The following is a 22,096-nucleotide window of genomic DNA, read 5'->3' on the forward strand; positions in this document are numbered from 1 at the left end:
CTTAACTTCTTTGAATTTTGATAGTTATATTAACTACTGTTCAGACTAACCATATGTTTGTATATGTATATCGGCTCGTCCCAAGGTTTGTGGTTAAGATTGTCAATTCTCGAATAAATATTATAATTTATTTGTCTTTTGATCCCGTGATTGTTCTATAGAAGCACGCCCCCAAGTTTGTGCAACTGCATGACTGCAACGAGGAAAGAAATACCAACATCCGATTCAATATGGCGGAGAAGTCAGTGGCATTTTACAACATGATGATATTTTTTGGAAATTTTGGAATGCTGTGTGGCTTGGTTTTATAATTACTGATCATTTACATTTGACAGTAGTTGGTAAGTCATCTAAAATTCGTTTTCGTTAGGTTAACCTTCTGGTGCACTCGTGTTCATTGATATTTTCTTGAATTCAGACGAATGAAATTTGATCACGCGCATCTGTAGTTTTTTGTGCAGCACATATTTTCGTCTGGGAATTAAAATTTACGAGTTGAATCATATCATTGCCACGTTACGAAGTGACGTAACTTACTTTGCAACAGCCGCGTTAATTGTAACGCACTTGTGTTTTAAAAGTCGCGGAAATTGTACGTCAGTCCACCGTCCCTCAACACCGTCCCTCGGTGTTGAGGGACGGTGGTCAGTCCACAGGGAGCCCAGGAACTTTAATCAACTGTAATACGCAGTCTCTATGAGCAGGGGGGGGGGGGTATCAGCTGGTATCTAGTGCAAGAAATAGACAAGGGATGAAGGCTCCAGCCAGCTCACATTTTTTAAACTCGAAAAAACAAACGAAAAAAATAAAAAATAAAATCTAAAAAAAATACCAGGTTGAAGAATATTAGTTGCTCCTTCGAATTTCGTCAAAGCCTTACCTACATTTTACCGATATCTGCAGAATAAATCAAGAAAACTACAGAAATTGACTCCATTTGGGAATTCCTAACGGTTAGTCCGAACGCATGACACCGTTGGAGGCGTGGCCTGTTCAGCATTTGTCAACAACCAATCACAAGACTGGTTACGAACCAGTTGAGCAGGGCTAACCGAGTCGTGACCTCGATGTGGTTCGTAACCAGTCTTGTGATTGGTTGTTGACAAATGCTGAACAGGCCACGCCTCCAACTGTGCCGTGCGTTCGGGCAAACCGTTAGGAATTCCCAAATGGAGTCAATTTGTGTAGTTTTCTTGATTTATTCTGCAGATATGGTTAAAATGTAGGTAAGGCTTTGACGAAATTCGAAGGAGCAACTAATATTCTTCAACCTGGTATTTTTTTTAGATTTTATTTTTTATTTTTTTCGTCTGTTTTTTCGAGTTTAAAAAATGTGAGCTGGCTGGAGCCTTCATCCCTTGTCTATTTCTTACACTAGATACCAGCCGATACCCCCCCCCCCTCCGCTCATAGAGACTGCGTATTACAGTTGATTATAGTTCCTGGGCTCCCTGTGGTCAGTCACTGTTAATAGCATTGATCAGAGTTACGTCATTAATTAGCTCATGAATATTCATAATGACATCATCGCAACCCGAGCGGACAAACTTTGCGATTCACTGCACTTGCATAATGGAGCCGATCACTCTCACTGAAGACGATATGCCCGGGGCGAAACTGGTCCATTCTCTAATTGACAAGCATTCAAACGCTCAATTGTCCAGATGGTTAAAATGCAGGGGCCTTAAAACGAGTGGAAAGAAGAGCGATCTAATAGAACGGTAAGTTTTTTTTCGGAGTTTATAGGCCAGCATACGCTGTGCCGGCAGCCCACCGTTCCACTTCCGGGGTCTGTCTCAGACTGCAATCGCTGTATTTTCGACTATTTTTCTATCAAGGTGTCCTTTCTGCTTGAAGATCTATTATAGAAAAACATTTTCAGACGGCATTTGCAGTAATCCAATGTCTACATGACTAATTTCCATTCAATTGTCAGTCGACAATGCGTGTCAGTAAGAAGTCGGTCACTCACATCGCCGAACGTAAACAGTAACCCAGAGCCCGTGATTATGTTTTTGATAAACATTTTACCCGTGTTTTGAATGTGAACAATATTTAATATATACAATTTACCTATTTGTTTTTATTTTTGGGTTACATGCATGTAAAATTTTGAAATATACAATTTACTTATTTGTTTTTATTTTTGGGCCGCATGCAGGTAAAATATTGAAAAAACTTGTTAATACCCATGAAATGACCAGTGATCAATTGTAAAAATATTAATTCCATTCTATATTTTGTGTTATCCAGAATTCCCAAAATTTGTTTGAGTAAATCAAATAAATATTATTATAGATGTTTCTTGTGTTATAATTTTTAATATTTTTTAATATTTCAGTTGCAAAAGTTGCATTAACAGTGGAGGATCAGTGGATATTGACCCTGCTATAGATAAGGGGCACTGGGTGCAAATCAAGGAGAAGCAAGTTCGTTCATGTGGTACAGCTCAGGTGTTAATATCTTGCCAGTTACTGGTTGGAAGCACCTGATAGATATTGGCGATGAACTACCAGTAATAACCGAGGGTCATATTTATCACCACATAATAGAAAATCACCCAGCCAGCCAATTTTATCAGGATTCTGGTGATGAAGATGGCAGTGTATCAGAATGTCATACTGACAAACCCCTTAGAAGAGGAAAACAATTTTACAACAGTGGCAATGTTCTTGAGATCCAGGGGAAGCTACAGGGTGCAATTTTTTATTTCAAGGCAAAAGTTAAAGCAAGTATGAGGAGCACATCCTATTTCATCACTATTAGTCTATCGAATAACTCTGGTTTCGTGAAAGAATCAACATGTGAGTGCAAATCATCGGCATTAGGTAGATGCAGCCACATTGCAGCTGTCTTAATTTACATCTCAAAATTTGACAAAACTACGTGTACTGGTAGACCAGCTGCATGGGTATGGGTGCCAAGACAAAGAAAAATCCCACCAGAATTACTGACGTGAATTACAGTAACAGAAAGAAAACCTCGGATGTGATGAATTTCGATCCACGTCCTCCCTCACTAAGAGACAATACCATGTCAATTCAGCAAAAAAACGAATTTATTATTAGTTTACAGAAGTCTGGTAGTCCACGTCCATCAATGTGGGAAACAATTATCCCTATTCACTACAGTGACTACACACCATCAGAAGACCACATGGAGTGCATTAACCCTTTTCCGGTCAAGTCGGTGAAAAACCGCCGTCAATATGGGTATGCTAGAATTTCCCACTCCAGCTAGCTAACTGGTTAAGTCGTTGAAAAACGGCCTGTTATTTAGGTTGCTCAGACGGTCAAGCGTTTATAATACGTTGTACGGAACCTGATATTTTACACTTGCGAAATTATGGAGGGAGAGAATTTGTTTTCAATTACGCCAAGTCAAATAAATTAACCAAGTAATAAAGAATGTAATTCTATACTCTTGTCTGCTCATTTCACTATTTTACCGTCACAACGCGACGTTTGCGACGACGTAAAGAAACCGCCTTGACCACATTGCAAACTGCAGCATTACAACCGTATTTGAACGACACGATTCACGGTTATAACGGTAGTAACGTATTTTGACCAGCTTGGCAAATAGTCCCGGCACTTAGAATGAATAGCATAACGGATTCCAACGGCTGAGCTTGGAATGTCGGCAATCACCAACGTAAAATGACCGGGACAGCTGGTGGGAAATATTAAAGTCCACGTGATTTCACCGTCTGAGCTAGCATATGCAATTTTATGTGTATGTAAATTGTAACCAATCTGTGTTCGAAAAAATAACATATTTATTTACATAACAATAAATATTCAAATTGTGGGGAGATGCAGTCTTGTGGACATCTGGTCGTTCAGTATAAATATGGCCGAAGAAAGTGAGATAAAGCCCAGACTCGCTGTGTGCCTCCTTTCCGACACATACGTTAATATGCCGTCCTATACAGATAGAAAGTGTTTTATGAAGGCAAGAAGGAAACTGAAGAAAACGCGTCAATCGTGCAGTGGCACGGGGAGTGATAAGTTTGACATTGACACGACAGATTTTTCACCAGCAAAGCGTGGAAAAAGAAAGAAATCCAAAGCAAAGGAAACATTTGACGTCGGTGAGTTACCAGCCGAGCGTACCACGGACACCAGTGATAATAGTCCACTCAAGAAAAGGCGTAAAAAGAATAAGAACAAACGCAAGTCGGAGACTGTCTCCTCTGTCAATGAACATGCGATTACAGAAGAAAACCGTTTGAAGGACTGCAGGGGCAAACCAGGAGGCAAACGTAAATCGAAGACGAACCGTAAAGTGGTTGAATCGCCAGCTGCCGACAAAGCAGATGCCGAAGAAACGGAAGTTGGTCACGCTGAAATACAACGTGCCGTCGAAGATGTGATACAATTTTTGCAAGACAATGTTTGCGATTCGGAACCGTCGACATCCGCCACAACTGCCAACGCAGAAAAGCAGGGGCCTGAACATATCGACCCAGCGAGTACGCAACAAAACGTCGATGTCACCAAAGAAATGGTACAAGAAAATGTATGCGGTACAGAACAATCAACACTTGCGAGTTTCCCCGAAAAACAAACTATTAAAAAACGTGTTGTGTATGCACACGCATCGCCAATGGACACGCGTGATGATGAACTTGTATTGGACGAAAAAACGGGTGAGCTACGACACAAAATACCAGATGATTTCATAGTTGCAACTGACGACGATACAGATTCAGAAATCGATGAAGATCGTGCTGAGAATGACGATTTTTTAGAGCAACGTTACCCACCTGTACTCGATAGCGACATTGAAATTGAATCCGACACAGAAATTGGTGCTACATTCGATTATGTTGCCTCCGGCACTGGTGAATGGAGAATGGCCACGGAGGAAGACGGCGATATATTTACTATTCCAGTTTTTGAACCCAAACCTGGACCAACTTTCGAACTGCCTTCATATGCTCGTGAGGTGGAATATTTCTACAAATTTATCCCACCAGAACTGATAGAACTGGCTTCTACCGAGACTAATAAATACGCCAAATATCATCGAAAATGCATTGCAAAAAAATTAAATGCCCGCTGGCGTAATACAAATTTCATTGAAATGCAAGCATTCTTTGGTGTGATGATATGTATGGGTGTTGATCACAAATCAGCAATCGACGATTATTGGTCGAGTGACCCCTTTCTGCAGAACATGGGAATTGCATCAGTAATGACTCGGGCCAGATTTCAAATGCTAATGCGTTATTTTCATTTAGCTGATCCAGTAAATGACCCACGGCGGGATCCTGACATTGAACGTCGCCGTCAACGATCAGAGGCCGACCCGTTGTATAAAATCAACCCGTGGCTGAAACCCGTACTCGAAAATTGTCGGCGATACTACCAGATGGGACAGGAAATTTCGATTGATGAGGGTATGATTAGATTCAAGGGACGGTCCAAGTTTAAGCAGAGATTGCCCCACAAACCCGACCGTGATGGCTTCAAAATATGGCAGGTGTGCGACTCGACAACGTCTTACATTGCAAACTTTGAACCATATTTGGGGGTGAAATATAAAACTACAATTGAGGGGAGAAAGAAAGAAACTGGGACAATCAAGAAGACAACACACCGGTTGCTACAGCCCTTCACAGAAAAAAACCATATTCTTTTCTGTGATTCGCTTTTTACGTCAGTTAACACAGCCCTTGAATTACAAGACAAGAAAGTGTACATGGTCGGTAGTTTTAGTAGACGAAATCGGAAAACCATGCCGCCGCAATTAATTCCTGAAGGGAAAAGCAAGAAGCTGAAATTGAAAATTGGTGAAATGAAAGCAGCAACTAGACCGGACGACACTATCAATATTACTGCATACCAGGATGACAGCGCGCAAATATTGATTTTAAATACAGTCTATCCCCCACTGGCTACGTCGGCAGAAGCAGTAGATGACGAGAGACACGTGCCTGTATCGTTACAATGTTACAGACATCACATGGGTGGCGTGGATCGTTCTAACCAAAGGCGAAAATACTATCACACGGGCAGAAAAAACAATCGTTGGTGGATCTACATGGCCTGTTACCTCATAGATGTTGCATTGGTCAATGCTTATGAATGTTTCAAGGCATTGAATCGCACGACTAAAGTAACGCACAAATTCTTCAATATCCGCACAGGTAAACAACTGATTGGTGGACACTCGAGTAGAATTCAAAAATCCATAAGAGAAGTTGGCTCTCTTCCAAGTAACACGTCATTTATTCGTAGTGAAAACATGGATTCGCACGAAATATGCAGACTATCCGGGCGTCAAAAATCGTGTAAGCAGTGCAGCAAGGACGGGAGAAAAACTGCGAGTGGCCGATTATCAGAAACATCAAAAGGATGCCCAATTTGTAAAGTTCACCTTCACGCGGGCGAATGTTTCGCTGCTTTTCATCACAACATGGCACTGAGGGGAAAACGCACCGTGGGAACACAAACACGAAGTACAGAAGAGCAGCCCTCTACATCAGGCAGACGCATGGGAGCAGCCCGCCGGGGTGGACGACTAAGAAAGGCGTACAACAAATAAATTTGGGACTTATTACAGCGTCACGAACTGTACAATAGTTTGAGTTGGTGAAAATACGTTATCGTTAATTTAGTTTCATGCTCACTCGGCATTTATACGTTTTAATGTCAGGATAGTTCATCGGGTCTAGTCGGTGGAAATACGTTTCTGCGTGAGTATATATACACGCCAAGTCCCTGCAGTTACGTTCTCGCTAGTTCGTTTTATTTCAAGTCGTTAAATATACGTTGAAATATTTAGTTGGTTAATGTGGTCATGTCGGTGAATATACGTTGCCGTGTGAAGGTAACCCCGATCAAGTCGTTGCAGTTACGTTCTCGTTCGTTTCAGTCTCAGTTTGAGTCGTTAAATATACGTTGTAAGTGTGGACTTACTCATACGGTCAAGTCGGTTAATATACGTTAGAGCTTGAATATAACATCAGTTAAGTCACGGAAAGTACGTTGTAATATGTTACACATGTAGTTCAAGTCGTTGAATATACGTTGCAATTTGAAATGTACGCTAACGGGTCGAGTACGTCAAACACGTTTTCCCCCGTACATGTCCCAAATATCCCCATACTCACGCGTTTTTTTTCTTCTTACTTCGAACTTGCATTCATGTAGTGACCTTGTACTTGCTTGTAATGTGTTTTCAATTAAGCAATATTTATTTCAATGTTTAACACGTGTTTATTGAGACTGTACAAAGGGCAAAACATCGTTACTTAACGACAGTAAAAAATGTGTATTGAAATAAAACGGTGATTTTTTTTATACGAGAAATTGTTGTCCATGGTGGTAATGAAGTGTGTATGCAAACAGATTGCAAAAAATGTGAAAACTGTGGTCGATACAGTCTGTTAACTATGGCCTATTTTTGCAAAAATGTCTGGCAGGATAGCATGCACAGATGCTGGCTACTGGAGTGCATTGAATCATGACCGTTTTTCAACGACTTAACCTGATAGCGTGAAACTCCCCTGACCGGAAAAGGGTTAAAGCGAAAACTGACATTCTCATAAAGAATCTCACAGTACCTGGCATCACTGAGGTTACAACAGGACAGGGAGATGGTGTCTGACACAACGAGTGTCGTATTCGCATAACAGCTTCAGTGTGTAAGCAAGTTTTCACTTGTAAATCTGAGACGGCTGCTGAAAATATAGTGTTCAGTAAATTGTGGGGCAAACCAATATTCACTGCTGACTGGGGCCAAAAAAACGAAGACAAGGCACGTAAAGAATTTCAGGGAACCCACGGAAATTTAGCTGTTAAGGAATCAGGGATGTGGACAAATGGCAAATACCCTAGCCTTTCTGCATCGCCTAATGGTGTGATCACCGACAAGGGCCAAAATATAGCAGTCCTGGAAATTAAATGTCCATACTGTTTGAAGACCGGAAATCCTGTTAGCTTTGAAAAAGATCTGCGTCAGAAGCAGGTAAAAAATTTTTGCTTGAATTCTGACCTAAAGCTAAAGCGTAACCATGCATATTACTACCAATGCCAGATGCAAATGGGAGTCTTGGAAGTACCCAATTGCTACTTCGTTGTATGGTCACCCAATGGTATGACATGCGAGAAATTACAGTTTGACCCAGTGTTCTTTGCAAACATTGTGAAACGTCTCACAAAATTTCACCAAACCAAGTTGATTCCAGAACTGTTTGAAATGAGACTCCCCAGAAGGCTGCCAATGCTGAGCATTGAATGAGTAGTACAATATTTTCTCTATTAGAAGCGCACTTTATAAATAACAATGGTTTTCTATGGTTAAAATATTTCAACATTTCTTTATACAGATAATGCAACTTTTGTTCTACCTGTGCTTCTATTAGAGGAAATACGGCACTTTATTTTGATTACCTCAGTCACTTTCATATATTCTGCACACAGTGTGAACTACATTGTACTTCAGTGAACAACCAAATGTGGAAAGAAAATACAATAAATTAATCAGAGTATTTTATTGCTTAATTTGGAATTCAAACACATTGTATATGTACATCAAATTGGATGAATAAAGCAAGTACAATAATTTTTTTTCACTTTCGCAGTGCATTTGAAAATACTGTATGATTTCTAGTTGCACTATGAAAAGCAAATTGTTTTGCCATATCATGTTTTATAAGTCACTTTTACAATTTTGTTATGAAATAAAATATTGAATTATTTACATTTACCCGGTATTTGTCTATTCTACCCCTGAACTCTCAATATTAAAGGATATATCCCCCTCAATATTACACAATGCATCCCTCCCTATATCCTCCCCTCAATATTACACAATGCATCCCTCCCTATATCCTTCCTCCCCTCAATATTACACAATGCATCCCTCCCTATATCCTCCCCTCAATATTACACAATGCATCCCTCCCTATATCCTCCCCTCAATATTACACAATGCATCCCTCCCTATATCCTCCCCTCAATATTACACAATGCATCCCTCCCTATATCCTCCCCTCAATATTACACAATGCATCCCTCCCTATATCCTCCCCTCAATAGTAAATGATGCATATAAATGAATATGAAAATAAAATCCAGCTGATTCAAAACACCGAAAAGTACATTACAGTTGTAACATTAATTTTTTGCTGGGATTTATTTCCGCTACTATTTGAATAAAGTTGCATGAATATGTAAAATAACAGACATACCCAGTGCTCCCTCAAATATACCAAAATTAGAATCCCAGTGAAAGTTGATGATTTTACACAGTACATTTACATTCAAAAAATACTCAATGAACAATGGGGTCTTGAAAGTTTACTAGACAGCCTGCTACAAACACCATTTGTGAAAACACTGGCTGAAGAGACAAGGGCAGTATCTTCCTTAATAACCTAAATTTCTTGATTCGCTCAATAGCACGTTCAACGTGTATGTGTACTCTGGCAATTTCTTTTGTTTTTATTTCTTCTGCTGCTGACAACTTATCCCTGCCCCCTAAAAAAGGAGGAATATTCAGGTCTGCTTTCTTGTCAAACAGCATATCTCTGATAGTGAATCCTCTATCAGCAAGGACAAGATCACCTTCAAGCATGTCAAGGAAACCAGAGTCCTTAACAATCTCATTATCAGAGATTGACCCTTCATAGGCAGGTGAGATATAGGTAATTGCCCCAGATGGAGCAATGCCTATAAGAACTTTATAAGTTACATGATTCTTATAACTGGAGTACATATTACCCTACTGTTTAAAATGAGTAGACTGTTCAACGAAAAATTCTGAGCAATCGATGATAACACGTATATCTTTGAATTTTTTGAAGCATGGTGGAATATTGCATTTTATAACATCTCTTGAAGGAAACATATCTGATCTTAGTCTGGAACACTGTAAATACATAAACTGTATCCAAGTAGTGACTATAGTTGTAACGTGACCTTTGGAAACCCCAAACCTATACGCTATGTCCTGATTTAACAGACCAGCTCTCAGTCTTACAAGTGTCATAAAAAGTGCATTCATTGGACTTAACTTGCGATCAGGACCACAGCGCTTTTTCGGAGATGTTTCCTCATTGACCACATCACGCTTCCAGAAGAGCAGTTTCTCTCGTGCAGGCCCCAAGAATTCCCAGAAGCTAAGAAACTGGAGCCAAGTCAAGCCGGTGTAAAACTTGCATTTTGCTGCATCATCTTGAACATCAGTCACACTGAAAGAGGGTGAATTCACTGGAGTTTGTGGAAAACTATCGGTACTTGTACCTGCACTTTTCAGAAGTGTTAACTCATTTCTAAGTAGTGTATTTTCAGATTTCAGACGAATTAGTAAGTTTACATCACCACTATTGAAATTAACTTGGGTCTCCTTATCAGCTGTCTCCTTTTCATTACCGTTGCTTTCACTGGAACACGGAAAAGGTGGGCATGTTGAATCACAATGAGAATCCTCATTGCTACAATCTGTACAGTATTAAAAATATGAGAGTTACAAAAAGAACACTAATGAGTTATAAAATCGAAAAATGTTAAATAAAAAGGCTTGTGCTAACCTCTCTATGAAAATAATATAAAGTACAGCAACCCACATGTACATGTACTCCCCTGAGGCCTTATTAATTTATAGCGATACAATAAAAGTTTACACAACATAACCAACAAAAGCAAATTATTAGTAGTAAAGCATGCAGTGAAACAATGTTAGAAAATAATTTATTATCAGATAAACAAATGGCTCACCTGTGACAGTTCTAGTATCTGTTGTTGAAGCCCCCAGTAACAAAAGGCAACTTGCAGCAAGGGCAGTATCATTTTTTAGTTGTTTACTTGACTTATTTTGTGAATCATTTCTTTCTTTTGGGGCTTTTTTTTTTTCTGGAAAAACGTTTTATCTGAAAGAAAGAACTACTATTTAATATGATATTGGCAAAGAACTGAACTGTGTTAGGTGTCAAACATTCGAAAAGGGGAGGGGTTGGAAGATTTTATGAAAAAAACATTTTTTTCACCGTACCATGGCATCAGTTATTTTTCCCAATGGGTGCAGTGTTGAATATTGTATAAAGGCGCGACAATTTTCTTCTTCTTTTTTTCAGTTTTTACCTCAAATTTTAATTCGCAAAACATTCCAATCCCTCCAAGAAATTTCAAATGGGTGATCCCCTATATCGTTTTAATTCCGTATACTTGACTGCTATAGTTATATTTCACTGTACCTGTTCCTCCGAGTACGTTGCTGGTATAGGGTCAGGTTGTTCATCTGTTGGTCCCTTTTGTCCAGGGAAATGAAGAGAACATATGTAAGTGTCCTTTTTAATGTTTTCAACGCCGAATCCCTGGCGACCACAGGCGGTAACCCATTTCCTGCATTTCTCGATGTTCAGATGCGGCTTTGGAAAACGAATGAAATGCACGTCTTTCATATCATCTCGGTGGCTGCATCGTGAGTCACTACGACACCTGCCATAACAGCAATGTTTAGCTACCATGGTGTATAAGCAAAACTGAAACTAATGTGCCTACGGTGCACTAAAATCATGGAAGATTACGGCGACACAGCTTACAACAACATGGCAACCATGAAATGTTTGTCCGCCTGACCTCGCGCATGCGCATGCAAAATCTGTTTTTAGCTCGATCATAAAAACCGCGATCAATGCTATTGTGGACTTCCATCACTGTTGCTGCAGTTTCAGCAGCTTCGATTGGCCGATGCTCGGCTATGTTACGACCAAGAAGCTGCCGGTCAATGCCACAGGGGCCTGACGATCTATTACTGTCAATAAATGGACGTCTATTGGGCGGACCTTAGCCTTGCTCAAAATAATAGAAATTATATAATTAATACAAATTTAAATTTAAGTATCCATGCTCCGAAACCCCCGAAACTTGTTTCCGGCCAATCAGCTTGCACTATATATATAACAAAGGAAAAAACAATACATGCACATATTTTTTTAGCTGTCGAAAATCACACCTCAAAATACAAAATACCTTGTCCAAACCAGTTACGAGTACTTATACTTAAAGGACACTGGGCTATTGCAAAATGTTGATCATATAAATCATATTTTTCCAAATTTCACGCATTTAGGACAAAAAATGACAATTTCTGTTTCTTGTGATGCACTTTCATACGTAAACTCAAAGTTGTATTAATGAGTGTGAATTTTGTTAAAACTTGGGACATACAAGTATGTTGAACGTAATGAGACCTTATTGCATGTCAGTTAGTTTTTTCGGGTCGCTGGCTTACTATAACTTATCACAAATGCCCTTTCCGTTTTACATTTATTGACGATTCTATGTCTGAATTTTACACTCTGTTTTGATTTTGAAATTCCTGTGCAATAATTGTGACATTTTTATACATTTTTACAGAAATATAAAAACAGTAATATGGATAAAATTCTTCAAGGTATAGCAGCGTCTAATCATCCAGACAATGTGAAGAAATTTCTCATTCAAAAATTTGCTACATCAGCCAACAAACCTGTGAATCCGGAAGTATGTAAGTCCATACTAACAATTTCTGCCAACTGGATCCTCCAAGATGAAACTGCTGTCCTTCAAGAGATGGGACGTGTGGTCTTTCAGGCGTGGGCCAAACAAAACTTGAAGATCTTTGAAGAGTTTTTTCATTACAGCTACTTAGTTAATGTTATGTCCTGTGCAGTTCTTAATCCAAAGCCAACTATTGAGTTTATCCATGATTCTATTAGACTCCTCCGTGACAAGACACCAGTTTGTAAAGTGATCCAAACCAGGGCTATCAGCCTGGCTAGGGACTGTGCACAACTTGATGTCTGTGCTGCACTCTGTAAATTAATGATTGAGTTTCCCGAATGCATTCCTCTGGGCGACTTTGGTGCTGCGTACTGTGTCACCTTGATTCAAGCTGTCAGCCGTGTTGAATTTCCAAACAGTGAACTCGCTTTAAAGACTAGATTTAAAGATGTTAATGCGATTGGTACGCTTCTTTTTAAAATCTGGCACTCAGATTTCAGTAACATCATGCCGTCATTGCGTGAAATCTTCACTATTCTTACTAGAATTAAAAGAGACGGTGATGATCTGCCGAGGGAGCCATCTGTAGCCCTAGGATGTCTAGCTCAGTATGTACCCGTAGAGATGATTTCGCTTGTGACGAAGAACGCCGCTTCTGATCCTTCTGTGTTGGATGCAAATATGACTGTTGCCTTATCTAGAATGATTGATTGGCTGTCCTGGCCTGCCGTGAAAATTATCGATAAATGGATTGTTGCGTTTCTGAGGAGTCTTGCGTCAGTACAGAAATTCACAATATTGATCAATGTCACAGTAGCCACTGTTGAAAAGGTGAGAATTCATCATAATGACCATTTTTTTTTTCACTATAGCGTGTAGTATAGGAAAGTATAGTACAGTACAACTTAGATTTAACGTTATTGTCTGGCATAATAAGTCTATGTACCTGTACTCGTGAACTAAAAACTGTTTCTTTGTGTATATAAAAAAAAAATCATCTTAAAACAATGACATACCAAAACGTGTAATTACGGCTGTCATCAATGTAACTAATACAATTCCTATTTGAATTGTAGGTTTTTTCACGGTTATATTATCCAATTGTAAGAAGCAGTGCTCTTGCAGTACTTACACATATGTTACTTAGTTTTCAACACTCACCAGAAGCCTTCCATAAGGTCAGTATATAATCTAAAATTTGCAAGTGTTATGCTAGTATTATCCTTGAATGGAAAGTAAGTGGTTTAAAACAGCCTGTGATTTTACAAATATGCTTATGAATCAGATTTGATGTCTGTTATGAACATACTATTCCAGTTTCGACCACTAATGATTTTCGATATCGCCAGATGTATTACACTTCGTAGTGATATTTTATCAAAATAATCAATTTCAGTCATTTTAGAGTTGTCAAGTCTGAATTTTTAATTTCACAGCGTCAAATATGCTACCATAACACTATTAGGTTTTTTACTGTTTGAGCATATCACAGTGTTTAGTGTAGAATAGCAGTTAGTGATATTTCACACTACCAGGTAGACGTCACTGCTGTTAATATGATGGACCATGATCATGTGTGATACACCAAAGTACTACCACTCTTTGAGAAAAATAATTCTCTCCAGTTACTTTCTGATCTCCTAGATGTTGCATTCCAGGTTCTGTACTGGCTGTAATGATCATAATTTTGAGATTTAGCATCAAATTATTAAAATGTGTTTTGTAGGTGGTTGGACACCTGTCTGATCTTGTTGGTTTTCTCAAGAAAGAAGACAGTACATCAAGTCGAGATTGTCTTAGTAGATTATCTGAATTGTTCCACTGTATGATCTATCAGCATGCTGGATATCCTGACTTATATGAACCAGTATTAGAGGCATTTAAAGTAAGTACTTAGATATTTAGCTCTACTGTCAAAAGAGATTACTAATCAGAGCTGTTTGTATTATTGACTATCTGTACCTTAATAAACTTACAATAGTCAAAGCATTATACAATTTTTTAATACCGATAATTTGAGTTCTCTGTTTGCTGCAGTACTTGTGCCAGTACTAATTGTGTCAAAGAAGGAGTTTATGTTTTTATCCCTGCTTTACTGGCATAGTCCGATTTCCATAGCTGTTTTTCATCAAAAATGATCCTGGATATAATGTACATGTGTCCATGCAGATGAAGCAAATTTTGTACTGTATTTTGTATTTTATGAATACTTTGCCAACTCTCTATATCCAACCAACTACAGTGAGAAAATCAATTTGTACTTTATCTAACTAAAACTGGGTACAACTGCATGTTGAATGTGACCTGAATTTTAAATATGTTCCTTTGCAACACACAACTGGTGGCTTAGTAACTATCCATCTTAGTAATCTATTCAGAATCTATTTTGATGAACTCATGACAGTAAACTTGTTTGACTACCGCTATCATGACCTTGACTATGACCCCCCCCCCCCCAAGCAACAACGTTGAAATTTACGTCATTGTGTCACAGCTATTTTAATTTAAAATTTTCTAGGACTACCCCAAGCCTGATAATGAAGTAATTAAACGCAAGCTGAAATCAAATGCATGGACATCTCAGGGACGAATGATATTCAGTGATTATTCTAAGTTTGGTCCCAAGTCTGAGACTGGAAAGACTGGGCTAGTAAACTTAGGAAACACCTGTTATATGAATAGTGTAATTCAGGCACTGTATATGGGAGATGGGTGAGTATCTGTATTTGTATGCGTTATAATGTATATCAGAATTTATGTTAAAAGTACATTGTATACTTAAGGACCGTACTGTACTGTGATATATATTCTGGTATTTTGTTAGTAACTTTGAATTCAGCAGGTAGAATGCTGACAACTGCTCCTGAAAGTTATTTGATTTAGTCAGGCAACAAATGTTTGTGTTTAAATCTTCAAGGATGAAACTTGTGTGTTGATTAGCCTAAAAGGTCAAATGGAATCCAGTAACGTTGGTATTTGTCAGTCAATACTTTCTGCAGGAATTTTTTTAAGCAAGGGAACAGAAGCGCAGCGCCCTCATGAAATGGCCATGTTCCCCCTTACCCCGCGGAGCAGATCCTCCGGCAACCACAAAATTCTGATTGACCAGGGATCACATGTGGCCACAGTCTTCATCTGTGACCTGTCTGATAGTAATTTAGGCACCAAGGAATCCATAGAATGATCCATTTTAACCGATCTCCCGCACTTTGCGGCGCCGCTGAATTGCAGTGTTTTTTTTCTAGAAAAACCCCTGCTTTGTGCATTCTTATCCTTATAATAACCTCAAGTACAATCATTGAGTGAAAATCTAAATATATTTGATTTTTTAGATTCAGAAGAGAGGTTCTGAGCTACTCTCCTCTAGTACAGCAGCGTGTCATGCCAAATATACAGAATGTGTTTGCTTTTCTTTCCAACACTCAGGTATGTGTAGTGAAATTTTGCCTTCCTTTGTATTAACACATTGTCTGCTAAAATCTCTACTCTGTCATCAGCCAATGTGTGTTAAAAATATTCTCTACTTTGATTTTAAGATTAAATGTTACTTTTGTAAAAAGTTTTATAACTTTTTACGTTTCATGTATCCATTGTAGATGAAAGAAAAGGTATGCAAGGGGAAAATGTCTCTATTGTTTCATGATTGCATGCTTTACTACTAATTAACATCAAAAATTACCCAAATCTCACATTTTCATCATTATGGAACTGCATATCAGTTGTGCGTGGACTGATTTTGTTCGAACTTGGTACATATGTTGAACATAATGGTACCTTGATGCTTGTAATTTCATTTTTTGGATCAGTTTCAAAATTGCTGCTCGGCAGCGACTTTAGTTTTAAAGTATACAGTTTGAATTTCATATGTTTGACATGGCTGACCATTCAAGTTCAATATTCACACAGCAGGACAATAACTCAAACAGTTTTATCCAATCTCTTTCAAACCTGTATATTTTATTAACCAGTAGTTAAACAATTTGATCGTCTTCTTCTTATCAGTCACTATGAAATGGCAATCAACTATGTTTTAAGTGTGACTTGCTTGTATAATTTTTAAAATATGGGTTAAAATTTGGCTATAATAAAACAATTGTGCTGTAGAAATAATTGCACAAAATAAAGATATTCATACTGTTGTTAATTTTTTTGAAATTGAAACAAAAATGGGCGAATGATGGGCATTTTATTTTTAATCATGTCCATGTTCATTCCTCATTAATATCACCTGAAGTATTGTACTCGTAGGTTACGCCATAGATTTTGTTAATATGTGACTTTATCAAATTTGTTGAGCTGATAGTCATTTTGTCCAGAATCCTAAAATTGCAGTAAGTAAATGTGTCTGAGATAATTTCTTTCAGATGAACAGGGCTTTGTATCAGGATCATACATACTGGGTTGCAGGTGCACCTCATCTTTTTTAGGATTAGAGAAAAAACAGCCAACAATTATTTGTTTGTTTGATGATCATTACTTAGTTTCTCTGTGTGTATGTGTGATTATAATCACCACATTTTGTCAGTCCATCCAGTAATACTGCATTAAAATTGACATACTGATGATGCATAGAGCCTTTGTGGACATACAGATGTGTCTTATACAATCTCTGAGATTGATTTCCGCCTATCCCCCCTGGGGGAGTTCTTTTTATTTTATGATGTAGATGGGCAAGTGTAATTCACAGATAGATCACCATTGTTTGACACCCCCTCCCATGTGAATTTAAATTAGAGGCATGACAAACTTTAAATTGTATTCAACGCATTATTCTGAACTGATATTTATTAAAACTGCAAAATTTGAAGACACTGCCTTCATCATATTATTCAACACAAGAGGGCGCTTGACTTGTACAAAGGGTCTATTAGCCACTTTAGTCCAGAACTAACAATACAATTACAAAGAGTTGCAATTGCTGTATTCCCTATCCCAGAATCTCAAATTCAGTCATTACACATATGTTTACATTGTAAGCCCCATGTAAAGATTTATTGTACCATGGCAACAAGCATTCATATTCATGAGATGTATGGTAATGTAATTTTAGTGCCTCATTCCCATCCTCAGACATGCATTTTCTCAAACATACTTTAAACAATTTTAGCAAGTGCAATAACATAGACATGCACCTCAATTTGTTTTACTTTCAATTGTTTTCTTTGTTTTCGTTGCTATGCCTTAAACCAGAGAGGTCGTCACGAAACACGTGTTCGAATTTGATGTAAATAAACAATCTGTTGTATACGCTGCTTGGGGCTCAAGTATCAAGAACACGCTCGCGACAACCCCTCCACTTTAATATGATGAGCACAAAGAGAACTTTCAAAAATTTAACGGAGATTGTGTCGTTTTCAATGACTTGTTTAATTTATAGATGGCAAGGCAAGGCAAGGTTGTAATAGTTGTGCTATGTTTTTTTTTTTTGTAGAGGTCTGCGTACTCACCGTCAGACTTTTTGAAAGTCTCCCGACCACCGTGGTTTGAAATGGGTGCCCAACAAGACTGCTCCGAATTCCTCAAATACCTACTTGACAGACTTGATGAAGAAGACAAGGAAAACCGGAAATATGAAATGAGTTTGAGACGAGCCAAAGAAAAAATACAGAGAGTGAAGCAAACTCAGAATGTGGCTGGTAATTCGGAGGAGGGCGGTGATGACCAGGTGGTTCCTAGTTACACTGCTCAGGAAAACAGTGAAGTTAACGTGTGTGTAGAGCCGAGTACATCAATGAGTGTTGATGGTGGGGATATGGCTACACAAGGAGATGTGTCTGTGATGATGGACACTGTGAGACCCAGCGAGGCGGAGGTTCCTAGTACTAAGGATACTAAGATTAGCAGTGCTTCTGCACACTGTCAAAGAGGGATTCTTCCAAAAAGCCAACATGATTGTACCAGTGAGGAAGCCTCCCAAGACACTTCATCCAGTATTGTTGAGAAATATTTTGGTGGAAAGTCGGCTACCATTACAAGGTGTTTGACCTGTAATCATGTATCAACAAGAGAGGAGTCATTCATAGATCTACCCCTGGCATTTCCTGAGAAATCAAAGCCGAATGCTGGTAGTAACCATGACAACAGCTGTATGAAGGGAGGACAGGGTGAGATTGAGAAAAAGGATGGTGATGAAAACAATTGTACATTTACAGAGAAGAAAGATGTTGAAGATAAGAAGGACGATGTTAGTGATTCTCAACGCAACACAGTGGCATTGGAAGACCTTATTGGTCACTTCCTTGCGCCAGAGTTACTTGAAGGAGAGAACCAGTATTTCTGTGAGAAATGTAAAAGTTTACAAGATGCTGAAAGATTTCTTGAAATCCGTTCAATTCCACGTTTTCTTATCCTAACCCTGTTGAGGTTTTCCTACGATGTCAAACTCCATACTCGGTCTAAACTACTTACTGATGTTAAATACCCCAAAATTCTTGACTTGCCGATGAGAGGTATGCACCGGAAAAAAGACAGTATGTTAGACAAACTGACAATGCATGAAAGCAATACTGATTCAGAATCACCATCATTGAAAAGACGTTGTCCGTCATGTGAAAGTGGCGATGACTTACTTGTAAATGACAAGTCTGAGCTCAGAAACTATGCTTTATCTTCAGTCATTGTACATTCTGGTGTGTCATCAGAAAGTGGGCATTATTACTGCTACGCAAGACATACAACGCCTCCACCGTCACCATCAGCAACACAGACCAAAGATACTGAATCAAAAGCAGATGACATGGATGATTTACCAGATCACTGGTATCTTTTTAATGACAGTAGGGTTTCCTACTCGACATATAACTCTTTTAGTAATGTGACAAAACACTTCTCAAAGGACACTGCCTATGTCATCTTTTACAAAAAAATTCCTACGAGTGACGAGAAGTCACAGGCTGTATTGAATGATCCTCCATTGTCAAGGCAGCTAATGGACACTGTTGCCAAGGACAACCAGTTGTATTTACAGGTGAGACAATGAGACAATTTCATAAAATTGTCTGTCATTATGATGGATTTTGTCCAATCTTTTGAACTGTGATATTCTTGTCTTTCTATTAAAGTGCCTGTGAAATGGCTGCTATTTTCACACCTAAAATTATCCATTGATACATAAATATTATTAACTTTTATGTGTCTAAGCATAAATAATTTTTTTTAAGTGAAAAAATGCATTTTAAACTCAGTCTACGGCAAATTTATTTTTGTGTATTTTAAAATGAGGCTCCTCATTTGCATACAGAAATTCCCCCTGTGGCGTCAGAAGGGGAAGTTGCTGGGTAGCTTGCATTGCCGATACGTGTAAATAAGGCAAATTTCTTGTGCTGTTTTCTCGTCTTCGAATAAATTGCCACTTATGTACTTGTTCATCGAGAAAGAATGGACCATAATGAACACATAGTATCAAGTTTGTTGCATGGGGTTGAGTCAGATGCGAAATATGTCCAGTCTGATGTAGCTGGTCACTGTGTTCATCACCATCACCGGCACACGTTTGTACACTGTCGCTGGACTCCGGCATTGGACGAAATCAAATTTGACGCCTGAATCGTCTTGTTATTTAGCAGGTCACTACATTTCATCGATCGTCTGAGTAAAAAAACACATTCAAAATTAAAATAAAAAGAGAACATATTTTGATAATCCAAACATTAAATTAGTAATTAATAAAATAGAGAAATAATTAAAAAAAACAAAACGAAAACAGTTACTAAATAAATGACTGCTGCGTGGAAATAATTTGTTGTAATGGTTGAACGCGTCGGGTCATGACCGGGACAAGTGCGTGAATGGTGGAGTTTAATTGGATAACAAAAATAATTAAGAGTGACTCACATGCAGACAAATATTCAGAATGGATTTAGCGTGATTTTCATAATTATGACATATTAAAAAAATACATTGACAGCCCAAGCCCGGATTCTTATTCCATAAATTATTACGCAGATCAAGCTGCAAGTAAAGGCAACAAAGGTGTGAATTCAAATCCAATCACCGAACAATTCAGACACTTTTAGCCTGCGAAAATGAAAACAGGCTGAGGGCTGCGTAATTTCCTGTTTGTTCAATGCTTCGTTTTCGTGTCATTATCAAAATTACTGCTACTTTTTACATAAGGGTGGTCTCTATAAAGTGATAATCAGGGTCGCAAAAAAAATCAAATCATTTGAAACACTTACCCGACGTCTCTCTCCCTTCTGAAATCCGCTACTGAACATTGCTCTGCATAGTAATAAAAGATTGAAAACTTGCTAATAATGTTGTACTTCATTGATGTTTCAAATTTATATTTCTTACACAGGAGCAAGAATTGGAAGCTCGGACTTTACATTTACAAACTTCGAGGGTTGCTGCTGGTGCTAGTTACCGACAACGAAGGTTTGACGGGGATGACGACGACCATGGTCCACCCGGTAGCTGTGGTGGATCTGGCACAGGAGGATTCAATGTGCCTTCAAATAGATTTATTTTCTGAAAACTGGAAGTATTGTGCAGGATATTTGCACATGGGCATTTCTCACACTAACATTAATGAGGACATGTGAATATGGGTTGTGAGAAATACTAATGTGTTTGGTATTTCTGGATGTGAATGTACAGAACATGAATTTGGTCTATTGAAATTGTAAATGATATGTCTTCTGCCTGAAAGTTTGACGAAGCAGCAAATTTGCATATTTTACTACATTTATTTGCATAATTCGTATTTTGTTATCATACCATGTTCGTTACACTCTGGTGAATCTATGTACAGCAAATCATCTAATTATCACATTATGCAGATACAAGATTCTAATTTATACAATCAGATTTGCATTATGATTTACATTTTTTGATAAAGCAACTAGTTTTGTTTTCTTTTACAAATTATGTCAAGTAATTGTTCTATAGTTAAGCGAGATTTAGTTACCTATACAAAACAAATAATATAGTGCTATTTTTTGACATAGGCATTTAAATTGTTAATTTAATCTAATTCAATTAAAGTCTTGCTTTTGCAGTCAGTGGTAAAGGCAGTATAAATACTTCAATTCATCTCACTGATTTTTTTTTTTAATTATGTATTTGCTGATTTGTCAGAAAAAAAATGTGACATTGAAGCCGTTATCTGAATAAAAACCCAGTGTTAAGAAAACAATCAAAAGTTGTTAAATATAGCGCCCTCTAGTCTCTGAGCTGAATTCTAGGTCATAAGTTATACCAGTGTTATAGTTTTTCCCTGTTTGGTAATAATAATTTAAACATTAGGAAGTATGCAGTTGATGTCTTGACATTGTGGTATTTGAGTATGAAGCATGATTTCAATACATACCAAGAATGAATTTGAAGCGTGTTGGCCATGGAAAGCTTGTTTTCTTCAGTTTTCAACTGACTGTTGTTCTTGCACAGTGATGGGAATCATTTGAGTCCTTGCGTATTTGATCAATGATTAAAGTATATTTGCAGGTACAAAACTGATTCCATATCTAGAGGGACTAAGTGAAATGTCCACTGCTACAAAATCTTGTAATTATTGTAATTGTGCTGGCTTGCTTAGACATTCTCACCTTATGAATATTTATTCGTTTACTAGGCCCCTTAGGTCATGGGAAAAAAACTCC

The 22,096-nt window shown here is 38.1% G+C and overlaps 2 protein-coding genes across 2 annotated transcripts; one reads left to right on the top strand and one right to left on the bottom strand.

The window, feature by feature from the left end:
• The first annotated feature begins 216 nt into the window (after positions 1-216).
• On the top strand, positions 217-21,949 carry LOC100369567 (ubiquitin carboxyl-terminal hydrolase 38-like). Its single transcript, XM_085497670.1, has 8 exons — positions 217-341; positions 12,372-13,328; positions 13,574-13,675; positions 14,224-14,382; positions 15,016-15,209; positions 15,830-15,923; positions 17,929-19,464; positions 20,797-21,949. The coding sequence occupies exons 2-8, from the start codon at positions 12,390-12,392 to the stop codon at positions 20,968-20,970; spliced, it is 3,198 nt and encodes a 1,065-aa protein (XP_085353796.1). The 5' UTR covers positions 217-341; positions 12,372-12,389; the 3' UTR covers positions 20,971-21,949.
• LOC146746194 (uncharacterized) lies at positions 9,736-11,479 on the bottom strand. The gene is made up of 3 exons (XM_085498202.1): positions 11,207-11,479; positions 10,544-10,547; positions 9,736-10,454 (listed from the first exon to the last, which is right to left on the bottom strand). The coding sequence occupies exons 1-3, from the start codon at positions 11,477-11,479 to the stop codon at positions 9,736-9,738; spliced, it is 996 nt and encodes a 331-aa protein (XP_085354328.1).
• Positions 21,950-22,096: the final 147 nt, after the last annotated feature.

The sequence above is a fragment of the Saccoglossus kowalevskii genome, chromosome 4 (genome assembly GCF_978046115.1).
Source record: "Saccoglossus kowalevskii chromosome 4, keSacKowa6.1, whole genome shotgun sequence".
Lineage (NCBI taxonomy): Eukaryota > Metazoa > Hemichordata > Enteropneusta > Harrimaniidae > Saccoglossus > Saccoglossus kowalevskii.